At 39.8% G+C, this 26,083-nt stretch overlaps 1 protein-coding gene across 18 annotated transcripts in view; it reads left to right on the forward strand.

Annotated features, from left to right (window-relative positions):
- tcf4 (transcription factor 4) overlaps positions 1-26,083 on the forward strand; it is a 305,044-nt gene that overhangs the window by 260,992 nt on the left and 17,969 nt on the right. For all 18 annotated transcript variants that reach the window (XM_033646555.2, XM_033646557.2, XM_033646554.2 and 15 more), the window contains 3 exons: positions 142-220; positions 7,287-7,369; positions 8,253-8,462. In XM_033646555.2, coding sequence (XP_033502446.1) covers positions 142-220; positions 7,287-7,369; positions 8,253-8,462 — 372 coding nt within the window. The remainder of the gene's footprint in view (positions 1-141; positions 221-7,286; positions 7,370-8,252; positions 8,463-26,083) is intronic.

Consider the following 26,083-nt stretch of genomic DNA (forward strand, 5'->3'; position numbering starts at 1 on the left):
TATTAATGCTAAATGGTTTTATAATTAATGTTTCGTAATTATTTTTCTATTCTGTTTGTCTTTAAAAATGAATGTGACTTTTGGGTGTTTGGAGGTGTTGTTCTGCTTGGCTCTCTGACTTTTATGTTTTTATTTTTTCAGATCTACTCTCCAGATCACACGAACAACAGCTTTTCGTCCAATCCCTCCACCCCAGTTGGTTCCCCGCCCTCCCTCACAGGTAGCACATGACACTCACCCTCCAATCACAACACACCAACTGCATTGTCACAGAACCAACATGCACAGATGGTTAAAGGAGAGCTGAGATGGATTGAAGTAGGACTTGACTTGAACTTAAATTACCTGACACTCGACATGAACTTGCCTCAAACAACTTGAAAGTCGACTTGAATTTGTTTCATATGACTTGAGACAAGACTTGGATCTGTTTCAAATGACTAGAGACTCGACTTGAACTTGTTTCAAATTACTTCAGACTTGACCTTAACTTTTTTCAAATGACTTGAGACTTGACTTCAACTTGTTTTAAATGACTTGAGACCCAATGTTAAAGGAGCTATATGTAAGAAATCTAAAGCAAATAGTTGTAAAATCCTCCTAATATGTCACAGAGACTAAGGAATAATGTTCATATAACATACTGATCTCACTGACAACAATAGTACAGCCAGAATATTCACATTTAAAAAAAAAAATTTACGGTTCGCAAATCATGTTTATGTTTTGAATTTGTGTTTTGGCCTGTTGTGCCACCCACCGCCGTCTACCAGTCACGCAGTCAGTAGAGTCTCAGCATCAGTTAAAGTTACGACTGAGCTACAGCAGCACGGCAAGCAGCATTAGCAGTGTCCCGGTACATAACATTAGCAGCTGGCTCCTCAGCTGTATCCCGGCAGCAGCGTTAGCAGCAGAGAAGCCGGACTTGCTCGAACAGTCCGCTGGAAAACCGCAGATCAAGGACGCGGCGACGCGGCCCTGCCACGGCAGCCGCCCATGGGCAAACAAATCAGTGTCCAGTGTGCTGCTGTCCAGCAACCTCGAATCTGTAGGGGAGGGGGGGCGGACACGACTCGCAGCAGTATTTTGAATTTGAGTGCAGTAACCGTTTTGGCCACATTCTAACGTATAGCGCCTTTAAATTGCTTCCAACAACTTGAAACTTAACTTGAGGTTGTTTTAAATTACTTGAGACTTGACTTGAACTTGTATAAAATGACTGGGGACTTGACTTGAACTTGTTTTCAATCACTAGAGATTCAACTTGAACTTGTTTCAAATGACTTGAGGCTTGACTTGAATTTGTTTTAAATGACTTGAGAGCTTGACATAAAATTGTTTTAAATTACGTAAGACTTAATTTGAACTTGTATAAAATGACCTGAGACTCAACTTGAACTTGTTTCAGATGACTTGAGACAAGACTTGGATCTGTTGACTTGAGACCCAACGTGAACTTGCCTCAAACCACTTGAAACTCAACTTGAGCTTGTTTTAAATAACTTGAGAACTTGGACTGAACTTGCATCACATGACTTGAGACTCTACTTGTACTTGTTTCAAATGATTTGAGACAAGACTTGGATCTGTTTCAAATGACTGGGGACTCTACTTGAACTTGTTTTAAATGACTTGAGACTTGACATAAATTTGTTTCAAATGACCTGAGAGCTTGACCTGAAATTGTTTTAAATTACCTGAGACTTGACTTGAACTTGCCTCAAAGGACTTACCACAAGACTCGGACTGTTTCAAATGACTTCAGACTCTACTTGAACTTCTATCAAGTTACTTGAGACTTGACTGAACTTGTATTAAATGACTTCAGACTTGACTTGAACTTGCTTTGAAGGACCTAAGACAAGACTTGGACTGTTTCAAATGACTTGGGATGACTTGAACTTGTTTCAAATGGTTTGAGACAAGACTTGGACCTGTTTCAATTGACTGGGGACTCTACTTGAACTTGTTTTATATGACTTGAGACTTGGACTGTTTCAAATGACTTCAGACTTGACATGAACCTATATCAAATGACTTGAGACTTGACTTGAACTAGTCTCAAATGACTTGAGACTTGACAGTTTTTTACATTGACTTGACCACAGCTCTGGGAGGAAGTAATAAATGGGAAAAAATATAAAGGTTATTTAGAGAAACTTAAATCAACACATTTAAATAAACCTTTACATTGTACTAAATAATTTAAGAGGATTTTCTGCTTTTTAAATGCTCTCACTAGATGTAAAATAAGACCATAAAACCACATTAATGAGCACTGTGTGTCTCCTCTTCTTACCCCTCCTCCTCCTCTTCCTCTTATTTCCACCAATTACTCCTCCTCGCGGCTGATGCTGTAAACTCTCCCTGCTCCTTAAAGTGAAAAATGACTTTTCCTAATAATAGTTGTGTCGAATTTGTCTCTAATTGTCGCTGCTACACACACCGTTTGATATTTCTGTGCCGCGCCTTGTGACTGATAGCTTTAATTACGAGCACCACTTCGACAAATCGTTCACAAACCTACCGGCTCTGCAAACACCAGCTCCCTCCCCTCTTCCTTCTCCTCCTCCTCGTCATTATAGCCGCCTCGGATATTGCCTGCTAAACCATAATTGGTGTTTATCATTGTGTCAGAGTTACCGCACTTTTTACAAATTAGAAATGAAGCCTATTAGAGCAAACTACATGCAAATTGATATCCAAGGCTAATTCTGTGAGGGTGTTTTACAGTGTTGGACTTGGAATAATTTACCCTGCCGTTTAATACATATATTTGTATTTGCACATGAATGTACCCAGGTGATTATTCATTAATTAGCATATGGAAATGAGCATGTAATATGAATAAAGGAGAGGGGAGAGAAAAGACTGGGAGACAAAATGGGAAGACAATTTGGGGAAAAAGAAGAGAAACACAAGCTAATGAGATGAGATCAGAGTTACAAAGGAGAGATCAGTGGTGAGGGCAGAGGGAAAGTAAGAGGAGGGGGACAAGAATGGATGGGTAAGGAAAGGGAATAAAGGAGGAGAGGAGATGGAGGAATGAGAGAGGAAGACAATTAAGCAATGGAGAGAAGAGTAGGAAGGAAAATAGGAATATAAGGGCGAGTAAAGAGAAGAAAGACGAGGAGAGAAGACAAGAGATGAGGAGAAAAGACAAGACAACTATGGGATATCAGAGGCGTAATAAGAGAAAACAAGTGCATGAATAGGAATTAAGAAAGAAGAGAAAAAAGATTAAAGAGAAGATGACAAATGAGACACCTGAGTGATAAAAGCATCACTAATTGGGTTGTCTTTTTCAAACTGGGAAAAAATGAAAGCCATTTTTCAACATCACATTTCTCCTGATCCAACAAAATAATTCGTCAACCTTCGATAATCCTTCGAGCAATTCACTTTTAATGACAGCATTAGATTAGAGCTGCTGTGGCTCAGAGGCAGAGTGGGTCACCTGTCGGAAGATTGGAAGCTTGATCCCCGGCTCCTGAAGCCTCCATGTCTAAGTATCCTTGGCAAGATACTGAACCCCAAATTGCTCCTGATGGCTGTTCCATCGGTGTGTGAGAGCCTGTGAATGGTTACTGAGTATCAGGTGGCACCTTGTATGGTAGTGTGTGAATGGGTGAATGTGACTTGTAGTGTAAAAGCACTTTGAGTGGTCGGGAGACTAGAAAGGCGCCATACAAGTGCAGCTACCATTTACAGCAAAACAAATCTCAGTATAGGTTTTTTTTTCTCCGTTCTGTTTCAGTCTTTTAATCATCTGGAAAACTCTGCTGTTTACTCCGGCATCATGTTGGCTAAAGTGTTAGTGACACTGTTACGTAAACAAACATGCATGTAAACACAAGGGCAATATTGTAAGACATATAGACATGATCAATCATTTTTGCAGACCCTGATAAGTGGACAACATACGGGTTCTAACTGCAGGCAGTGTTGACAGCATGAGATAACCCATCAGTTTGTGGACTCCTGTTTTGAAGCCTCGAGGTTGACGTTATGGCTGTTGCCATCTAAAGGTTTTGGAACCAGAAGTGACCTTATTTAGGCCAGAGGGTGGAGCTGTGGGTTGTAAGACAATTCATCTCCCTGAACAGTTGACATGAAGCAAGAAATCTGTTTTAGAGACCAACACCGTTTTCGTACCAGGCTGTAAACATGTTTATTTCTGCTGTAAACATGGACATGCTTTTGGAGCCAGCCTCTAGTGGCTATTTGAGGAACTGCAGTTTCAGGTACTTTCACATTGCCTTCATTGTGGTTGCTTGGTTGATGGGTGTTTTTTTTTTTTTTTTTTTTTTTTTGTGGACAGTAGTTCCATTAAACACTGTTGAGTGTGTTCTGAGTTTTTACCCTGAGTAACAAGGACACTGTTGGTGTGTCTAGACATATGTGTTGCTTCTGATTTTTTTTAAACATTATATTCCCCTCAAATTGAATTCCATTCACTACCCCAGCACTCTGGTCGTGAATGGAAGAGATAGAAACTCTAAGAACCTGGACACGTAAAGCCCAGTTCACGCCAGTGATTCACAACAAGAAACATGCAATTACTTGCAACGCTCCGTTCTGCAGCATTCTAAAAACCTGCTGGTTCACACCATTGCAACTAAATAAGATGGTTTATCATCTCTGTGCAACAACTCTCTGGACTTCCATTCTGATTTCCTGCTTTTCAGGCTTATTTTGTGGCTAAATATAATTTGTTGCTTCTTAAAAGATGAATGAGGATAGTGATATACTGGCTACAGTTGCATTTATTGTAGTGAGGAAATGGCGGAAAACATAAAACAAGAGTGGCCCACTGGCCGACACCGGCATACTGCGAGGACGGAAACAGAGGGCTTGGTGGGGACAGAACACACTGTCCGTGGTCATTTTGACTTGACCAGCAGTCTTCACTACAGGTGATATGCTTTACATTATAAAACCAGCTGCTGGTGATTTGACCAGCTGAGTTGCAGGTGACACCATCAGCCGGCTTGATTCGAAATCAGACAGCTAGTTCACACTGCTGCAACTTTTCTCTGCAACGTTCTAAAACGGTTTCGTCTCATTGCGAACCATTGGTCTGAACTGGGCTTTAAACCAAAACCATCTGCTTTACCAGATACAGATGGAGCTGTAGTAATGAGCATTATCATGAGAACCGATACTTCAGGACCAAGTCGATGCCAAAATTCTCTAGTCTAGTCTAGTGCAGAGTATACTCAGGTATACAGGATGTACCCAACTCTTTTTCTGCCCGTTCACAATATACCCTCCTATTCCCCAAAAAGCCATTGGAATATACAGGAGAGTATGTGCACTTCCTCCTCAATAACCTACACTTCTGCCTAATAGTACAACAACCTCATCAACCACCACTATACCTCTGCCCAGGATGCAATTCTTCTGGATGTCACAGGGCAGCATATACACTTACAAGTGTTCTAGTCTGCTGTTAAATGCCAAATGCAGAAGAAGAACATCTACAAGCATGGGATAACAACAACATGTGGAAGACGGTGACAAGTGCAGCTGTAGTGACCGCTCTTTCTCAACTCACCGTGTTTTCCTAAGGCCAGCGTATTTTGTTAGATCTTTGCAAAAGGAGCACCGCATATTTATGCTATACTACAAACACCAGCACTGCTCTGAGCACTGCATGTATGGCGTTTTTTTTTTTCGGGTTGCTGGTGGAAATCTTAAGGAACACTCAGGAACTCATACAGGAGAGGAAACCGTAGTTAACCATTGTGTTTGCAGCAGGTTTTTATTCAAAGTATCAAACCAAACCAAATGACATCACACAGGAGAGAAACTTTCAATACAGTTAGCCCCGAAATTTTTCTCGCCAAATTAAATTCCTTACTGGTAAGGTTCTTTAAAGGTACATGGGCACCTTAGAAATAGAAACCAGTATTTATCTACCAAAAAGCACCCCTTATTATGAAGCAAACATCCTGTGTGGCGTCCCACAAGGATCAATCTTTGGTCCTCTTCTTTTCCTTTTTAATGACCTCGCCTCTGTCTTCTAAACCAGTGGTTCCCAACTGATGTGTCATGGTCCAAAATGGACTGCAATGCAATGGACCGCAAGTGACGTGTGACTGTTTCACATTTGTAATAAACACACTTTATTTTGAAGTACAGCAAATTTCCCAATCAAAAAATGTTTACTTTGGAGAGAACGCTGCACTTGTCACTGTCGCTTCTTACCCAGCCATCCAATCACAGTGGAGGAGGGTTGGGACAAATACCACAAAGACCAACCGTCACATCATACATGTACAAATGCTGAACATGAAATATGTTAATATGCTGTGGGTAATATATTGTCTTCGCCCACAAAATCACATGAACCCACATAGACTACTTTAATTCAATTCAATTGTTTTTGTTAAAAGATTGTATGTTTAAGCACATGGGGTTTATTGTTTTGTTTTTGTTTTTTAACTGTGGAATGAGATAAGGTATTGAGAATTGTAGAATTTCACTGGTACTGGTATTGACTACTACATTTCTGGTAGCGTAACATGCTTTGTAGTGATACGGGTGAACTCAGTGCTTTAAAGCTTGTCTCACATCTGGAAACGCCGTTGAAAGGCCTCCGTATACCAGCTCATTATCACTCAGAGCCTCATATTAATGTCAATTCACACAAGTCGCTGTCTCTCTGTTTACCAGCTAATGAGACCTGTCGATTCAGATACAACCCTTCAGAGCGATGGCGAACACAAAAGCAGAAAAGAACAGAGACACAAAGCTTGTTTATTCTGCAGAGGGCCCATGCTAATCAACCACTTGTACCTTTTCAAAGACAAAAGCCTGATATTAGCATTTCTGCTATGAGATATGAGTTGGTTTGTTTTTGTCTTTTCTTCCTCATCTCACTGTGTATTATGTCCGAGCACCACGAGTGGATACGATGAAACACTCCTCGTGTGTAAAGATGTTTTGTCTGGCGTTTGGCGCTACATTGAGTGGTTTCTTTCTGAAATGTATAAAGGGAGAGGAGGTTTTGGCTCTAATCCACACGCAGACAGCCATCTATTTTCTGTACGCACTTAGCCTGTGCAGGGTCGCAGGGGGCTGGAGCCTATCCCAGCATGCACTGGGTGAGTGGCAGGTTTCACCCTGGGCAGGGTGGCAGTCTGTCACAGGACTTGCATGCAGATGAAGGGATGTCAATTTAAACTAAACCAAACAAATACACAAAACTCACTGAGTCTCTAGTTATTATTCCAACACCTCTTTCCCAATTTCCTCTCTTGATGATGTCTCCTCTCTCCTAGCTGCCAGTTCAGCTGTCTGGTCCAGGAACGGTGGACAGGGAGCTTCATCGCCAAACTATGAGGCGGCTCCATTGCACTCTCTGGTATGCACGCACACACACCACACTGTGTACATGTCTAATACATATATATACATATATATATATATATATATATATATATATATATATATATATATACATGTATATGAATTCCATTCACATTCATCATATTGGGGTGGAGCTCGCTCTGTAAAGCTCAGCTGATGTAATTGTTGTACTTTTAATTTCTTAATGTACTTTTTAAGTAACACACAGCCACAAATATGGGTGGGAATTGATTTTACTAATACCAATGCCATTATTGATTCTGCTTATTAATTTGATTCTTTATGCATTCCCTTTTTGATTGATCAGTTTTCTGTGTGGAAATAAAGGAGGTTTCTGTTTTAAATGATGGAATAGTTGTACGGCATTAGTTTTCATTTAGGTTTCCTGCATCAAAGAAAAAATCTGCTAAGCCTTCCTGCGTCATGCTTTTGAACGTTTGGTTCTCTCCATTATAACCTTCGTGGTACAAGTTTACAACAGTGTAGACACATGAGTTTACATCAGAAACTGTCAGAAAAACATAGCAGCATTGATTGAAGGAATTGATAAGCTCAGAGGCATACGATCATGATGGATCTGACAGTGTGGAATCAAGTGGAACTGGTTCTTGATTCCCATCTTTAGACACAGAACTGCATATTTCTGCATAATAGCAACCTCTAGGTGGAAACACGTCTACTGTACCAGACCAGACTCAGAACTCATAATCTGTAGGTCTATAATTTGTCTTCAGCTTTAATGAATCACAGAGATCAGGACATCCTGGGCTTTTCTCTTTCATCCAAACTACATCAGAACTTGAACTACATTCAGAGTTGCTTCTGAAAGAAAACTCCAGCATGTTTCTCATCCCTCTCTTCGTCTCTTCGCTCTGCAGCAAAGTCGTATCGAGGACCGTCTGGAGCGTTTGGACGATGCCATCCACGTACTGCGGAGCCACGCGGTGGGACCGTCGACGGGTATGGCCAGTGGGCACGGTGACATGCACAACCTCATCGGGGCCGCACATACGCACAACGGCGCCATGGGCGCTCTGAGCAGCGGGTACGGGACGGGACTGCTGTCAGCCAACAGACACTCCCTCATGGTAGGACCTGAGAGCATGTTCTTATACTGTAGTAATGAGTGTCAGAGTGATGACAGAAGTCGCTTTAATCCCACTAAATATGGTCCTCAGTGTTAATATGGCTTTGTTCCTTAAGCAGAACCATGCACGTTTTACAAAAGCCTTTTACTGGAAAGAATTTGAATTTACTGTTTGGATATTTTAGTGCTGAAAGTCTCTTCATATTGAGCTGCTTATTAAAAACACATTGTAGCAGTTCTTTGGGACATGCTGTCATTTCCCTTTTCTCAACTCATTTTTGCTGAAAGTCACAATTCCCCTGAGTTGATTGGAGGTTTATTCAGATCACCTGTTGTGCAGGGTGTGGGAACTGGCTATTTAATGAGAACTGAGAGCAGCTTGGCACATTTCCCCTCTGGGCCAATCAGGGTGTGACACCGCCCTTCCTTAGGGCTTAAGAGAGGTGGAGAGTTGTACACCCAGGGTATTCTGATCCTTCCTCGACCTAACATCGCCAGATATTGTCAGCCAGAAACTCTGTTCTCTAGGCCTTTTGAAACAGCTTTGCTGTCTTTTGCTGCCCTGGTTGTAGATAACTTGAGCTTTCTGAAACCTCGGTGGAGGGAATGTTTAAGAACCCCTTTTCACTAGGTCACCTGCATCAGGGCACTTTTCATGCAAATGTTTTTGCTTGCCTAACAATAGCCACCCACCAGCTTTATTTTGTTAAGCCCTAACTCCTTATATATATAAAAATAGTTGTTTATCTTTGAAAGGTTGGAAACTGATTGTTAGGCTTTTTCCTGACCAGAAAAAAAATGCTTGATACAATGCAACCAGGTCAAACTCAAAATGTCATATTCAGTCTTGTTTTTTTAAAAGGGACCAGGCTGACAACAATGTATGAAAAAGACAGGATACACAGTAATTAAAATAACAGGGATTTATAACTTGTATGCAAGACTATGTATGTAGAAAAATAATTTAAAAAAGAAGGGGACAAAGAGGAAGGTTACACTTAATCAAGATGAATTGTGCTGATCTTGACACTCATTTGGCACTGCAAAAAATCTAATTCTCCATCTGAATATAGCACAAATTTGGACTGAATTTTCAGAATTTCCGCACAAGAAAATGAGAATTTATGCACCTTTCCATCAACAACTATTATGCAAATATTTGATAGTTGGTTTGTTGACATAATCAGGTCTAATTCCTGTCAGGTGTCACGAGATGACGTGATTAAAGCGTGCCAGTCAAACCTAAATGAAAATAAAATAAGAGAGAAATAATAACGAGAGCACACTGGACAATAGAACATTTTGAACAACTTATTATTAAATTGATTACATTATATTAAGGCAAACGTTAGTTAAGCAGTGGAGGCTGGAGGGTGGGCAGCGGGCACTATGTTTACGCATGTTAAAGCTGCGAGCCGAAAGTCTGACAGTAAAGCCGAAAGAAAATAGAAGGTAAGACATTTATGTCATGAAATATAAAAAAATTACCAGATCTAAATGGAAAATACTTTGAAATGCAACACTTAAGCTCACACTGCATCAGTGGAGCATTGGACTAACAGAAAAGCCCTCTTGTATTTCTTGTCATTGTGCTTTTTTGTTTGTATTTTTTAATTAACCAGTCAGTTACTGGTTGATGGGTGTCAGGCTATTGCTATATAGACACTTACATTCCTAATCAATACACCAACTTTGGCCTTCCACTTTTCTGAAGCATAAAACTTTTTTGCGATATTGAGACTTTTTTAGGTGGATAGAGATGCACCTTATGATTAGCGCTGCACACTTAATTTAACTATTATCTATATCGCAATTTGGCCAAGTGCAGTATTCAAATTGCCAGAGCTGCAATTTTCTTGATAGCGGTAAAAACGTGTCAAAACATACCATTTTAAACGAGACATTGTGGTGCTACAGAGATGCCCTGGCCAACAAATCATATTCCAGATGTTAGGGAACATGCTGTGTTTTTACATTGCCCAGCAAAAATCACACCATCATCATCATCATTCTTATATTTTTTAACGCAAAAATTACCATTGTAGACAGGTGGATCTAGATAGATGTGCTGGTATTTTAAAAATCGTGTAAGCAAAAATAAGTTAAGACTTTCTGAAAGCATCACAAAAATCAGGCCTCTATAAAACACTATCAGACTGTAAAGAGAGGAATTTTCAATGAAAGTGATTGAATATCTTACAAAGGGAAATCAAGACCATTTACACTGAAACATGTTTAATATCCTTGCTTGTGTTGCTCGACAAGATAACTTGCCTTGTTTATCTTCAGCGATACAAAGTCCAACTTTCTTAAATTTTTTGCAGTGGATTTAAGTAGGCAAATGCGACATGACTTCACACAGCTGAAAAACATGAAGTGGCGAGTCAGTCTTAAACTTTTTGTTGTCGTTGGCATTTTTTAAAAGGATCACAGTGTGAAGAACAAACAATATACAGTCGCACACATGGTCTAACAAAAGTTTACGTAGTGGGTTAATAAAGTCAAATGAGGAGCATAAAAGACAATACGAGAGGAGAGGAAACAATGGAAAGAGGTTTAATTAAAAAATATGAAGTCAGACAGACAGCACTAATGTTTTCCATACTTAATTTGGGATTTTTTTTTTTTTTTTTGTCAACTTGAAACAATAAACATAAAGAACCAAACAGCTGTGTGACATAAGGAGATGTAGGAGGGTGAGAGAGGGAGAGCATTATGAAACACAGCCAGTATAAACACATTGAGATGCCTGAACATGTTCAGTCAGACCTACTTTGTTTATTTGTGCTTTACGTTTGTGCATATTCACTTGTAGACACACACTCACACCAGATGTTCGTGCAAACCAACACAGGAGAAATACTGCACACTGTCACTACCTCCTCAACACCTCGCTGTCTGAACAGAAACTTGGCCGCAGCATTAGAGACGTCATCGATCAGGCTTCTGGAGGGACAGTTTGACTTTTCTTCTGTTTAACAGTTTTGTATGGTGGCTGTAATGAACACTGCAGCCTCTAGGGGGCGCTAGTAGTGGCTTCACTCCATTCTCACCACAGTAGTTCAGGAGCTTTGTCCCCCTCGCTCTGGTCTTTGTTAAAGTATTTACTTTGAAGTGTTGTTTCTAAATGGAGAGCACCTGTGGAACAGTGGAGTGTGTGTGTGTGTGTGTGTGTGTGTGTGTGTGTGTGTGTGTGTGTGTGTGTGTCTGCCTGCGCGCTGGCCGGCTCCCACAGAGATTATCTTCTTCTCACGCATATCTGTCCAGCTGTCTCTCTCTCTGTCTCTCTCACTTGTTTCTGCCCCCCTCGTACATGTGTATTTTTGTTGTGTTTCCTGCTTCTTTAATCTTAAAGGGGGCCTATAATGCTTTCATTATTTTATGTCTGATATAAATTTAATACTACAATGTCAGATGTTCAAATTAAATGTGACCAAAGTTTGAAATAATGAGGTACAAGTAATCCCCGGGAGCAAAAACCTCAGACTTCAGACCGTTCTGAGGACTCTGTTTCCAATAGGCATGTCCCAATCTGATCTTGAAGATCAGTATCAGGTCTGGCTCTACTGAGCTATATAGAGCCCAATCCTTTTGTTTTACTCAGCTTTCATACAGGTGTTTTTTCTCGCAAAGCTTTTATGCACAGCAACACGGAGTGCAGCCATTTTCAACCCTCCACTCTGCTGTGCTCCGTGTGAGTGTAAAGCCCCATTTCCACCGAACACTTTCGGTATGGTACCTTTGGAACCAAAAGTAACCCTTCAGACATGGTACCTAGACCCTAGCATTTCCACTGCAAACCATACTCTTAAATGTGGGCGGGTGGTTGTCACTCACTGCTCCGTCCAGCACTCACTGTATTTCCTCATTATTGATGGAAGTCTGCACCTCGTTTATCGTCTGCAGAATGGGGCTGCACGCCGACATTTTCAGAACAAAATAAAACAGGCTGCAGTGAGAGTCTCTCTCCATGGGATATTTAAAAATAGCAGGTTTGTGCATTTAGTTCTTCTCAGGTAAGCTCAGGGGTTTAGTGTTGCTGTAGCCCACAGGAACGACACTCTCTGGCACTTTTTTTTTTTTTGTCCGAGTGAGGATTAGAATATATGCCGTTCACATAATCTGGTCTTTTTTTGGAAGTAGGCGGAGACCAAACCAGAGCTACTAAGACAATAAATGTTAGAATTAAATTAATCATGTGGACACAAACACAACATTTATGTTTGTTGGTAGCTTGTTGTGGAATTTTGCACCCCAGTGGTCAAAAATACAGATTAGTGCAGCTTCGAGATAAGTAATTAAAATGAAGAAAGGGGAATTTGGAGCAAAGAGACAACAAACAGAACAAGTTCACAGAATGGAATGAAATATTGTTTGTCTGCTTTTAAAGATGGTGGACAAAGAAAGAATACACCAAAGGTAATAGTCAGAGCTAAGGGATCTTAATAACATTACTAGCTACTTTGGAGCATAAGAAAACACTTAAGATTAATGTGAATTTTTACTGTGCTCTAAGTTTGACAGAACACATTTCTGTCTGCATAAAGATCTGACAAAAGTGGAAAAAAAGAGTAGTGTTTTTGGATTTATGATGCCATTTTACATGTGTGATGAATAAAATGCTTAAAATTTAAGGGAAATATCTACAAACCAGTTTTTAGTTTCATTCTGGGTGCTTTTAAACATTTTTCTGCTCTTTGAACATCCCCAGAGACAAATTTTGCATTAGGCTGAATAAAGTGATGTGTGGTTCAGCCCAAGAAAATATGAAAGGTTAACTTTTTGTTAAGAGTCATATTTATAAAAACTACTATTCAGTTTAATCTTGAAATTTTTCCAAAACATTTCTGACTTTTTTTTATAGGTTTGCACCCAGTGGAAAAAGAGAAAGTGAAGTGAGGGATATGTGGTTAAAAAAAACACTGTTTGCTTATGGACTCATTCAAAACACAGGCACACACACACACACACACACACAGAAGCTCATAAATTGCTCCTTGTGTTGTCATCAGAACCCTTATGTGTGTATATTCAGGCTCTGGATTATTGGCCGATAGACAAACAGACTCATTAAGACTGAAAACGCAGCAGCTCTATAATAGGGTTTTTCCTTGGGCCCTCATGACATGCATTTCCACTACATCCTCACATCAGGGACAGTCGCTCCGCACTGTTGTGGTCCTGCTTGGTATCAGGGCCGAACCCAACAAACCTTTAGCAGCTTCTTTCCCTTCACTGTGTCCTCAGTGGCTGAAATACATCCATTTTAAGAACAGCATGTCTTTTTACTTCTTGTACTCTACAGTAGGCTAACCCAGTGGTCACAATGCTTTTTCAACTATAACTTAGTTACTTCACTTTACACAGTTTGCTTTGTTCATATTGTTTATAAAATATAGTTTGTTTTTGTATATAATGCTTTTGATTATATTAAATAACCATGATGTCCTATATAACTGTTAGCGATGGTAGCTAGTCATTCAGTGTAGCACCAAGCAACCAGCTTTGCTAACGTCAGGTCGCTATGACTTTTTACTCTTGCTGCTTTGAAGAGTTGCCAAAAATTGAAGTGACTACTGATGTACACCGTTATGCGAAAGCCAGCAGTAAAGCTCCATATAGCTGACCGCTGTCCGCATAAACTTGATATTGCTTCTCTTCATTTTAGCAATCAGTTAAGCTAGCTGACTGGCTAACATCGCTATCAAAAAGGTGTAGAAAACACTATTATACAACAACAAAAAGGGGTGAAGTTAATGCAACTGTAGAGCTGACAGGAAGTCAGTAGACGTACACAAAATTACTGTAAATTAGACTGCAATATGCTACGTTTTGCTACTTTTAATTAGGACTCTAAGTGCCGTTTTCATTTCCTGATGTCCTCTTTGAAATACTTGTGACAGGTTAGGACAAAGACATGAGACAGAATCCAGAACATTTTGTAATTGTATTGGAATTGTGGTTTATAACCCATGCTCGGATGGTGTCACTTTTCCTTCCACTTAACTACCTAGTCAGTCTCTGTTGATCCTGAGATGCGTATCAAGCGTATTGGCTGCAATATTGCATTCTGGATCTCAGATTAACTGTTGTACTAAACTGCATATCTGTGTGGCTCGACTGCTCGCAGCCTTTCACAGCGTAGCTTGGCTATGGAAATACCCTCTAACTACACACACCCACACTGGCTTATAAATATCCTGGACAATTGCATGTGCTGGTTGACATCATAATGCAGGGACCAAAGCCTGAGCCCAAGTTGAGGGGACTCCTCTCCATAAAGTAGTTTAATTGGAAGAAAGTTCCAGGGAAGTTCCAGAAGTATTTCTCTTTACTCTAAATTCCCATTTCAAAGTATTCATATGATTATCTTCCCAATATCCCTCAGTGTAGACACAGATGAGTCACATGGATAGTTTTACAATACAGTAGGTTTTTCTTATGACCGTATGAACTATTTCAGCTTACTTTTGTCAGCTTGGTATGGCTGATGGCTCAAGTACTACGTTACCCATGAGCCTCAGCTAATGTTGCTGTAGAGAAGACAGCAGTCGGAGGCACAATCAGAATCACTTTTTTATACTAGGTCTAGTATGACATCTGTGCTTCTTATCAGTACCAAATATTGAGCATAGCATTAGTTCAGGCAGGACACGATGTCAAGCTCAGCTCCCATCCCAGCTGCATCAGCTGATCTCAAACAGCCCAATCAGCTGATGGAGCAGCTGATGATGGAAGGGAGTCAGCTGATAGATCACATGATTCCTTTCTATGCGACTAATTGGCAAATCTCATTCAGAGCTTCCTATTTAAACTGCTCTGGCCTGCCTACTGTTGCTGCTTCCTCTGCAAGCTGCTTTGCAACCTGCCTCCACTCCAGCTCCTCCTTTTCATGTTGTGTCTGACTTACAATGTCATTTCTGCTTGTCACTGATGCTGCTCTGTTCTGTTCCTGAAGGGTCTTTGCTGCTCTCCCTGCTTTAGGCTTTCCATGTAGGCATATGGAAGGGCAGGGAGGTTTGCTCTCTCTGCCTCAGACTTTCTCTGTATGTGTGTGGAGGGGCAGAGAGGTGTGCTCTCCCTCTCTGCCTTAGGGCTTTCCTTGTATGCATGTGACGGGGCAGAGAGGTGTGCTCTCCTTCCCTGCCTTAAGGCTTTCCTTGTATGCGTGTGGAGGGGCAGAGAGGTGTGCTCTCTCTCTGCCTTAAGGCTTTCCTTGTATGCGTGTGGAGGGGTAGAGGGGTGTGTTCTCTCTCTTTTCCACGTAGGCGCATGGAAGAGTCTTTCTGTAGAGTTGTAGAGTCTGTCTCTTTGCCCTACTAAGGCAGAGAGGCCCCAGAACAGATTCATACCGCCAAATATAGTACTGCATTTGGAAATAAAGCTTTCTTTGACCTAAGTGGTCCTAAATGAACACACTTGGTAACAATTAGTGAAAGATTGTTATAACGGACAAATAACCTTGATTAAGCTGCTCACAGATCTTTACAGTTTTCAGTACTAGATCTTGTGGACACATTTCAATTGGTACCCAGAAGTATAGAGGTTTGGCTCCCAGGCGTGTGTGTGTGTGTGTGTGTGTGTGTGTGTGTGTGTGTGTGTGTGTGTGTAGTGTAAACAGGAAGTTTGAACCAAAAGAAAGGAAAGAGACTCGGTAGAAATACAGAAAAAAAATGAGTGGAAAATTAACTGAGAGGAAGGAGTGATGTCATCGCTAAAATGAAGCCATTGTGTTTGAAGCAAGACTTTTTCTGTTTTTCTCATGCATACATTCACTGTCTCCCAATCTCTTTTCTTTCTTTCTGTCTTTCTGTCTTGCCTTCATTTTTTCTCATCGTCATCCCTCGCCACCTTTTTCCTCTTTCACTAGTCTCTGTCCTTCTCCTTCCTCTCTTTTTTATTTTTATTTATGTATTTTGTCTTTCTTGATGTTCCCGTCTTCCTTTTTCCCTTTCTACTTCTTTTTCATCTTGTTCTTTCTCAGTCTCTTTTTCCGTAACTTTCCCATACTTCATGTTCTCGCCTCTTGTTTCTTTTCTGTATTTTTTTCCATTCACTCTCTTGCAGATGTGACAACTCTCCCTCTTTCCTGCTGTGTTTTTAGGCTCCCACACACACTACACACACACACACGTACACACACACACACACACACACACACACACACACCTCTCTCTCTCATTGACACACATTTTATGACATATTTACTTTATTACATATTTTCTGTCACTTTTGTTTTCATCTTCCTGTCTTGACTTTCTTATTTTCTCTCTCCCTGTCTGTCCCTCTGTGTCTTTCTCTTTCACATACACACACGCACACTCACACAGCTGTATATAGTTTGGCAGTGTTAGGCAGAGACGCCTGCAGGCTGAGGTCATAACTCTGGGAAAACAGGTGGTAGACTGATGCGGGAGAGACCGAGAGCAGGCGAGAGACACATATATATACGAGTGCATCATGCACACACTCAAATGCATAAACGCATTAATGCAGAATTACACATATGCTCTGACATTTTACATTTTTTCCAATTAGATTTATATTTTCTTTACATCATTGCTAACATCATTGCAGTCTGTTATTACACGGATAGAAATACACAGTTTAAGCCTCAAAACAGAGACGATAAGCAACATTTTTTGTTTGGTTATGTTGTGGCGTGATAACACAGTTGAGGGATCAGTTTGGAAGGGGACTCTGAAACGAGGGGAGAGGTGAAGGGGGAGAAATGTCTCTCTGTGTCTCCATTAGGCAGTGAAATGGATCGTAATCTGCATCACTTTGCTGTAAAACACACTAATGCCTTTTAATACTCTGCATCTCCTTTCTCGGTCACTAAATGCACTCCTATAAGCTGATGGAAATCTGCCACCCCCCCTTCACCTTCATCACAGTAATAACTGCTCTAAAACTATACGGCCAAAAGTATATGGTTGCCCATTGTCAGTAAATGTTTGTGTATTTTAAAGTTGTTATTTCTTAGTGTGGTTTAGACCAAACTAGCTCTTGTAGTGGCAGAGTAACACCCATGGTTTTGGACATGTTCAGTATCACATATGGTTGTAATGCATGGATGTCCACATACTTCTGGGCATAGTGGAAACAAACCATAGGCTGAAATTATGTGTTGCCTTGCATTTCATACATTAATAAATTAATTTGTTGGACATCATATAGTATGTGTAGTCTATTTATTCATGTTTTTGATATATTAATATGCTGCTTATGTAATGTTAAACAAAAAGATGCGTAAATTCTGACCCTCAGTTGGTGACCACTGTATTGTAAATAACAACAAATTCATTCATTTGATGAGTGTGGGCTGTTGTGTTTCTCCTCAACTACCTGAAAGGATGGATTACAGCACTGTATGTTAATACACAGGGCTATAGTATGGTAATGTTGTTTCGGTGCGGTACGTCTTCACTGTGTGCCGTGTGATATGAATATTTATGAGGAAAAGAGGTTATGATCATTGAACATTTGTGTGCGGCCCCGCGTTCATGAAGATGATTAGACAAATAAACTTTAATGACCTTGATAACTGGTTAATACAACATGGTTTTGAGTCTCAGGTCGAGTGACAAAAATGCAAAAATGTTTCTCATCAGTGTTAATACAGAGGATTAACTGTGACAAACAACAAATAAATAAATGAATACACCTCATACTTATACTAAATAATATGAACGTATAAAATACAGTTAAAATGACAAAAAGGGAATGAGCTATAATTTGAAAATAATTGAAATATGATATGCATGCACCTACAGTAGTTTGTCTGATTTATATTCTTATACAGATACACTGATAAATATTCTTTAAAAGTTGAGTGTAAAGCTTCATTTAGTAATTTGAAACTAAAAAAAATGTTAATATGCTAAACGTAACTAGAAATTATTTTATGCTACCCCATTTGAGCAGCTTATGGTATCTACCTCTAGTGGCTGTATTAATTATGATGAGTGCAAAGGAGGAAGTCAGGTGACATAGTGTTAAGAGTTGCAAAGTCGTTGGCATTGATGAATGGCTCAAACACAGGACTTTGGCCCAGGAGACTGCTGTTTGTGTCAGGCGTGGAGCCCAAAGTCAGCGTTGAGTTATTTTAACTTAATGTACTTTACATCCTTTTATATAGTAACATGTTATGTGACATAACTTCTGTCAGTTACGTCCCGTATTTAACAAACATACTTATGTTAACCAAAGCCACAATCTTTTTCTAAACCTAACCCAAGTAATTGGTGCCAAAAATCCAACCATGCCACCACCGCATAATGCGAGAGGTCAAGAATGAAGAGGTCATGGTCATTTCATGGTTTTCTGTGTTATCAGATTGATATTAGATTAATTCAGTAATGGCACTGTGTTAACTGCAACATTGAAGCATTTAATTTGAATTTGCTACATGTATGAATCCTGTCTTTGACTAGCTTCTTCAAGGCTCATGGTTATCATAGTATTTAGAGCCATTTTCTATATAAAAATGATGAAGAAAAAGAACGAATTATGGCAATGTCATTCTGTCTGTTGGCTGGTTCGCTACTTTCTTCAAGAATGAAATGAACTATTGGGTGAACTGCAATGAAATTTGGTCCAGAAATTCATGGGCCCTGGAGGATATATCCTGATTTCTGTGATCCCCTGACTTTTACTCTAGTGGCAACATTAGGTCTTCCTTAGGTCTACATTACCTTCGTACGTAATGTCACAGTAGATACTCAAAGTTACATTGTCACGTAACCTTGCGTCAACACATCACGTTGCCATGTTACATTAAGTATGTTATATTATGTTTAGTAGGTAATACGACAACACCCAACCATGATTTTTGTTGTAAACCTAACTACGCTGGTTGGGGCATTGATTCAACCAGCGCTCCTGTTGGACGTATTAGAGGGTAGGAACATACATCCTGTGTGGTCATGAGGGTTCGAAGACTTGTTGCTTAATGTCAAGTTTCCAAATGACATATTTCCCAGAGACTCCCTCTCCTCTGTTTCATTTTTCTTTTTTTTTATTGACATTTTACTTGACAGAGGAGTCTGTCATCCCTCACTTTCATGACACGGAAATTAAGAAAAAAATACATACGTATCACGCCACTGGAAAATGTTGCTGTACTTTTCCTCCCATGGAAGTTCTCAACGCTGGCTCTGTGTGTGTGTGTGTGTGTGTGTGTGTGTGTGTGTGTGTGTGTGTGTGTGTGTTGACGTCGCTACAGCAGGTGCTTTCTGTCAAGTGTTTAGTTTGCACAGAGGAGAGACTGTTCAGTTTGAAGAATGTTCCACCCTGTGTGTGTGAGCATGTTACCCGTAGACCAATGTAGACTCCAGTCCAGTTTGTTTAAATATCCAATGTACAGGATATCACATCTACAGATATGCATTGCATTTACAAGGAAGATCTCACCATCACAAGAATTCATGACTAAATGACATCGATTGTCAACAACAAATGGGCAGATTTCCATTTGATATAGAGTATGCTCCCTCCCCTGAATCATCTTCAGGACAGAATTCTCCATAAATGCACAGGAAATATCAAGATCTAAGTTTCCTGATAACATTGCCTCTCCCCTGGGGATGAACCATCCCTGCTTCATATTACATCCTCTCCTTTCGTCTCCTCCCTCTCTGCAGAGGTGCACTGTTTCGGACCGCAACAATAATTGAAAAGGACAAAAGGAAATTGCAGAAATCCGTCTAATACGGGCTGAAATATTACAATTTATGGAGTTAGTAAATTGACAGAGTTTATTCTTCTCCCAGGCGTGTTACTGCAGCAGCACAGACAGACTTGTCCCCACTGTTTACAACTGCATGACAAATCTGTCTGCGTGTGTGTTTGTGTGTGTGCGTGTGTGTTACAGAGAGACTGAGATCTCTTGACCCAGAAATTCCCTTCTTTCTCTTCTTCTTCTTCCTGTGTAATCAGCACACTCACACACACACACACATACATACATTTTAAATGAACACACTTCCCACTGATGAACAACATTGCAGATGACAGCTACTCAGCACCTCCTCCTCTATCTCTTGCTCTTTCTTTTTTTATTTCTTTATTTTAATCTGCTTTTGGGAATGACATTTATGTATGGCTGTGTCACCCAAGTGTAGAGGAAGAATAACTTATATAAGAATGGGAAACAGGCAATGGTGATAGAATCTACAGATAAAAGTTTTCAGGTACGGTTAATACAAAATGAATTAATGATTCCCTGTCATGTAGCACTATTTATGTTGCAATACAATAGGACTAGGCATCAAAACGTAAAATATGTCAAAGACTGTCAGGTACAAATGTCTAGCCAGATACTTAGTCTTGTTTACTCATTGTTTCATATCACTGAACTAATGCATAGAGTGCTCCAGGGATGGCAGTGTTTTTGTAGGCTGAAGCAGAAGTTAGCATCACACTGGTTCCTTTGACAAAAAGCCAATAATATTGGCTTTTGTGTTATTGCAGAAATAAGCTCTGTGGAAAACAAATGTTTATGATACTTATCTGGTTCAGCAAGATAATCTTCACAAATTGACATCACTTTAATTTATTTTTTTAAGCATAAATGCAATCACCAGGCTCTAAACAACCTACGTTGTGGTCGCATGACTTCATGTTGCTACCACATTGAGGCTGTAAAGCCAAGTTCGGTCTGATGATGTTCTATGGTGTCATTTAGCCTCTGTGTTAGCAACGGTCTTTTTTAAGATAAACAAAAGCTTCAAAACTCATGAGTGGGGAATTTACTTACGTATTTTATATCATTGACCAAAAAAATCTCTTAAGCTTGTTTTAAACAAAGACCTTATTTCAGTCAAGACCACTTTTTTTCCATAGAAAACTTTATTTCCATTGCAGTATTGTAGAGCACACCTCTCTGCCCTTCCATGTGCCTACATGGAAAGCCTATAAGGCAGGGAGAACAGACATCGTGTCCTGCCTGAACTAACGTTATGCTCAATTTCAGACTTCTAACCAAATACTGATTCAAAAAGCCCACTGACTTTAAGACACAGGAACATAAAAACATTTTGTTATATTTGCTGAAAAAGTTACCGACTGTAGCTTTAAGAAAGAACTTGCTGCACACCAAAATAGTCAGCTCAGGACTACCCTCAAATTTCAAACTGGCATTGAGTCAAACATTTTCTACACGTTGTCAAGTAAACAACCTGTTTAGCTCAAGACTTTTGAAGCTGGATCAAGTTAACCTGTTGTCCAGATGACTTTTGATTTTGATTAAAACAGGTGCTGTTTTGGTATCATCACTGAAACCTTGGGTGTGATATTAACACCAATATAAAGGAATTGCCAGCCATAATTGTACCTTTGCGTGTAGCTTTTCTACAAACACATTGCTGCATGTTTTTGATATATCATCATCAGGTTGTAGCTTGATTTGCTACCTTTAAGGCAGCTACTAGTTTCAGTTCGTTCTATCAAAATCAGCTTACAGACAATATAGCCTGTATTCTTGGTGATATAGGAACTTCAAACGCTCTTAGGTGGTGTATGTCTTAGACACAGTAGCTCAGAGGATGTTGTGAATGGAATCATGACTTTAATCTGGTGTTCAGCAACCAACTGTCAGATTTTGGAGGGGTCCTTGAACGCACCAACAAGGAGTTTGTCTTTTGTTTCATTATTGTGATAGTGCAGTTGAGAGCAGCAACTGTTTGGAAAACTCTCCCTGTTTGGTGCATTCAAGGACACTCAGACATCTGGTTTTTCAGACTTGGCTGCAGGACAGCAATGTTTTTTGTTTGTTTGTTTTTTTGTAAATCAAGCAAACAATATTCACTTCATACTTTTCACAGCAACCATATGTGTGACTTGTTTGTTGTCTGGATTTGATTTTGAGACCCAACATCCCATGGAAGTGACGCTTTCCAGCAGTCAACAATTAAAGCAGAGCTCTCCGAATGTCCTTGAATGCAGCTCTGAAAAAAAAAAAAGTCAGAACAAACCAAAAAAAATGTCAACACTGTGACAAGATAATCTTAACTCGAAATCTACTAATTAGATTTTTCCACAGCTTTCATGCTGTCGTGGCTGAAATCAACGAATTTTACTCACTGACAGGAAATGTCACTGATTTCATTTTGTTATTGGCTGCACAATTAGATTTGTCCATCATCCAATCAGATGTCTTGAACCTGAGGGACGGTGATAAATGGGCGTGGCTGTGGTTTTATGGGGACTCTCATAGCAACACCAGCAGCAGATCAGTTTATGTGTAATTTATTTATATTTTTTTCTTCCGTCTGTCTCCTCGTCTTCCCTCCTCATTGAACTAAATTAAGGAAGAGAGAAGGAAGGCTCGTTAAAATATAAAAGCCCTCCATTAAAAATGTACGCCACCCTCTCTGTCTCCCTCGCTGCTGCCATTTTACATTTGGGAATCCAGGCAGTGATGAAAGGCAGAGAACGGAAAGAAAAGACAGAAAGAAAGACGAGAGGCAAATAATAAATAAGGGAGCAAAGAGACATATGGACGGATAGACCAAGGACGCTCAGCTTGAAACACACACACAGATACTCTCACACACACACACACACACGCACGCGCGCGCGCGCGCGCACACACACACACACACACACACACACACACACACACACACACACACACACGTGCATGCAGACAAGCCAGTCGACATTTTGTGATATTTGCATGGAGCGAGAGGGGAGTCTGGCATGTGGTGGGCAAGACCTCTCTGTCAGCCAGCTGGATTAACAGACAGACAGAGGGATCTGATTTTCAAAACAACTTTATTTACACTACAGTTATCATACAGTATATCAAAAACGTCACAACAGATAATAGTGTATATATTTCAGTGTAAAAAAATATCTACACATACTGTTATAATCTGGTCCAAAAGTGAACATAGTTTGAGACTATTATGTCATCCTGCCAAAAAAGAGCTTCTCCTACCTTATACACCCAACAGCCAGGCAAAACAGGCAACTACCACAGGGCCCCGGACTCCTAGGGACCCCAAAGATCCCACATTCCCTATCAGTTAGTTTTAGTAATTTGATTAATTGTCAATTGATAGGGAATCCCAACTGTAATATCAACTAAGGCAGGCTCTCTATCAGCTGGTGTTGTTGCGTGGTTTTGTTTAAAGGCATCTGTGTCAAAATCTAATTTCAATACCTAAAATGTATCTAGTTTGTAATGTGCTCACATGGTATGTACTCCTATATACCATGATCAAATTAACATAATCAAATTGTGGTGTCGTAAGCAGCTGTTTTTCTGGGTTGGAAACTCAATCAAGACAATCTTGAGGTTTTTTTTAGCAGAGACGAAATAATCTGGAGTGGTGGAGTTAGAGAGAACTGTAAGGGCTGAAATTTGTGTGAGTAGAAACTAAATTTGAAAGATTTATATTTGAATTTGAACTGAATATTTCCATTGAAAATCTGAATCTGAATAGCATGATTTGAATTTGGATTTATTAGTTTAAAACTGCATTCCAATAAAACTTCAAAGTGAATGTAAAATCATGACACTGAATTCAGTTGCTCTGAAACTGTGTTTGATCTTTACTGAAAATTCCAGCCCAATTGTATAGGTCAACTGGGCAAATGGTTTATTAAGACCCATGTGTATGTTTATTGTACGGCAGCACCCTCTAGTGATCACAGTAATTATCACAGGAGCTGAAAAAGAAGTGATGTGACACAGCATAAAAAGTGACAAAAGTCTGCATGATACTGTGCAAATATTGAAGACCATCAGGTGGGTGGGAGTGGATGTGTCAAACAAGCACAGGACTTTCACGTCCGGTCAAGTCACCATTGACGTCTTTTAAAAACAATGTAGTCTAATTTGCCAGTATATGTAACATGCTACACTAGTGACAAACATTAGGTTAGTGACAAAAGTACTTAATGTGAAACTTCAGTTAATAGCCTGGTCCCAAGTAAAAGCCCAGCCCCCTTTACTAGCCCGCTGTGGCTACAGATATTGACAAATAAAGGCCTGTGTCAGTTAGACACCTGGTCTAGTTGCCAATCAGTTCATTATTATTTATATAAGTTCTACAGATGCACTAAACCGTGCTATTGGCTACCTCAAATTATGTGTCCAACCCTCAATTACCCTGTAAGTTATTTATATTCCTTTAGTCTGTGAGGGTCCTCATATCAAAAGAATCAAAAGGGTTTTTCATAAAAATTCATCCAAGTATCTGAGTATTGTTTCAGCAGGATAAAGTGGTGTTGTGTTGGTATGCCGGCTGCCATAACTCTGTCTCTCTCTGATGTGCTGTCTGTGCAAGACAGATCAAATGAATGATTCATAATTGATATATTATCTGATTATATATATTGTTATATATCTGATCCTGCTGATTTAAATAACAAATTGATTGTATTTCCAGATCTTTGCTGAGCAACAGTTTTGTGTTGAAGGAATTAAAGGCCTGTCCCAAATATAGGCCTGCGGATTTCAGTGATTTAAGCAAGTTATAGCCTGGGCTATTAATTGACGTTTTATAGTATTTAAAGTCAAACCATGATGTTTTTTCATTAACCTGATCAGGTAGTTTTTGAGCCTAACTCTGCATGTTTTATGACCTTGAGGACGAGTTTAAAACTGTGACCATTAGAACAGTGATATATGTCTTTTTGGGGCCAGTCATATAAGTCAGTGGTCAGAGAATGCTGGAACATCCTTATTATTGAAGTTGAGCAATTACAATTCAAATACATAAAAAATCAGTTTCTATTGAAACTGATCTCTGCCTCTAGAATTGAGTTTAGCAGACCTCTGAATCCCACTTCTCATCTCTGCTTGAGGCTAGCAGCTCGAGGCTACATTAGCCGCTAATAGCATGACACACACCACACACAAATCTCCTACTGCTTTCAGATGGGGTCATGGTGACCATGTTCACAAGAATAGTTCATATGAATGACACCCCCTTGTGGAATTCATTGCCAAATAGTTGAAACATTTTTTTAAAGCTCCAAGTTCACGAGTTGTGATTGATGCTTTCAGAAATGGCGGAGACAATGACCATTGATTTTTAGATGGATGATTGATCAGTATATTGTAATTTTATTTATATAAAGATGTTCTTAGTAATTTTATAATATGCGTAAGTAAAATGTCCCAACAGCCTCATCTTTTTACTCCGTCAGTATTGCCTTTGCATTTTCTGCATCACATTACCTGCTTGCTAGCTTTTCGCTTGTGTCTATTGCAGTTGCCTGGCAGTGTTGCCCCAGAATATCACATTTGAAGGCAGCATCCAGTTCCATTTGGAGGCAGCATCCCACTGAACTGTCAGTGGTCAAGCTGCATCATGGGAAATGAAGGCGACAGATTTTGATAAGGAGAAAGAATGCATGGAGTGGAAAGGATATTTCCGGTCCTGCTCTAGAAAAATAGCGTTGTCATTTTACTGTGCCAGAGCCAGTGCAGTTGTTATAAGATGATTTATAAAAAAAATTACTAATAAATCAGCATTTTTTTGATCAGTGTGCCAATGGTTGAGTTATCTGCAAGCCCATTGGTCAGAGCAGAATAACCCGACCCTGCCCTCTCCTCCTCCCAAACAGAAAGCACAAAGACAGGCTGAATAGTGAATTGAAATGAAA

Source organism: Epinephelus lanceolatus, chromosome 19 (genome assembly GCF_041903045.1).
Source record: "Epinephelus lanceolatus isolate andai-2023 chromosome 19, ASM4190304v1, whole genome shotgun sequence".
NCBI lineage: Eukaryota > Metazoa > Chordata > Actinopteri > Perciformes > Serranidae > Epinephelus > Epinephelus lanceolatus.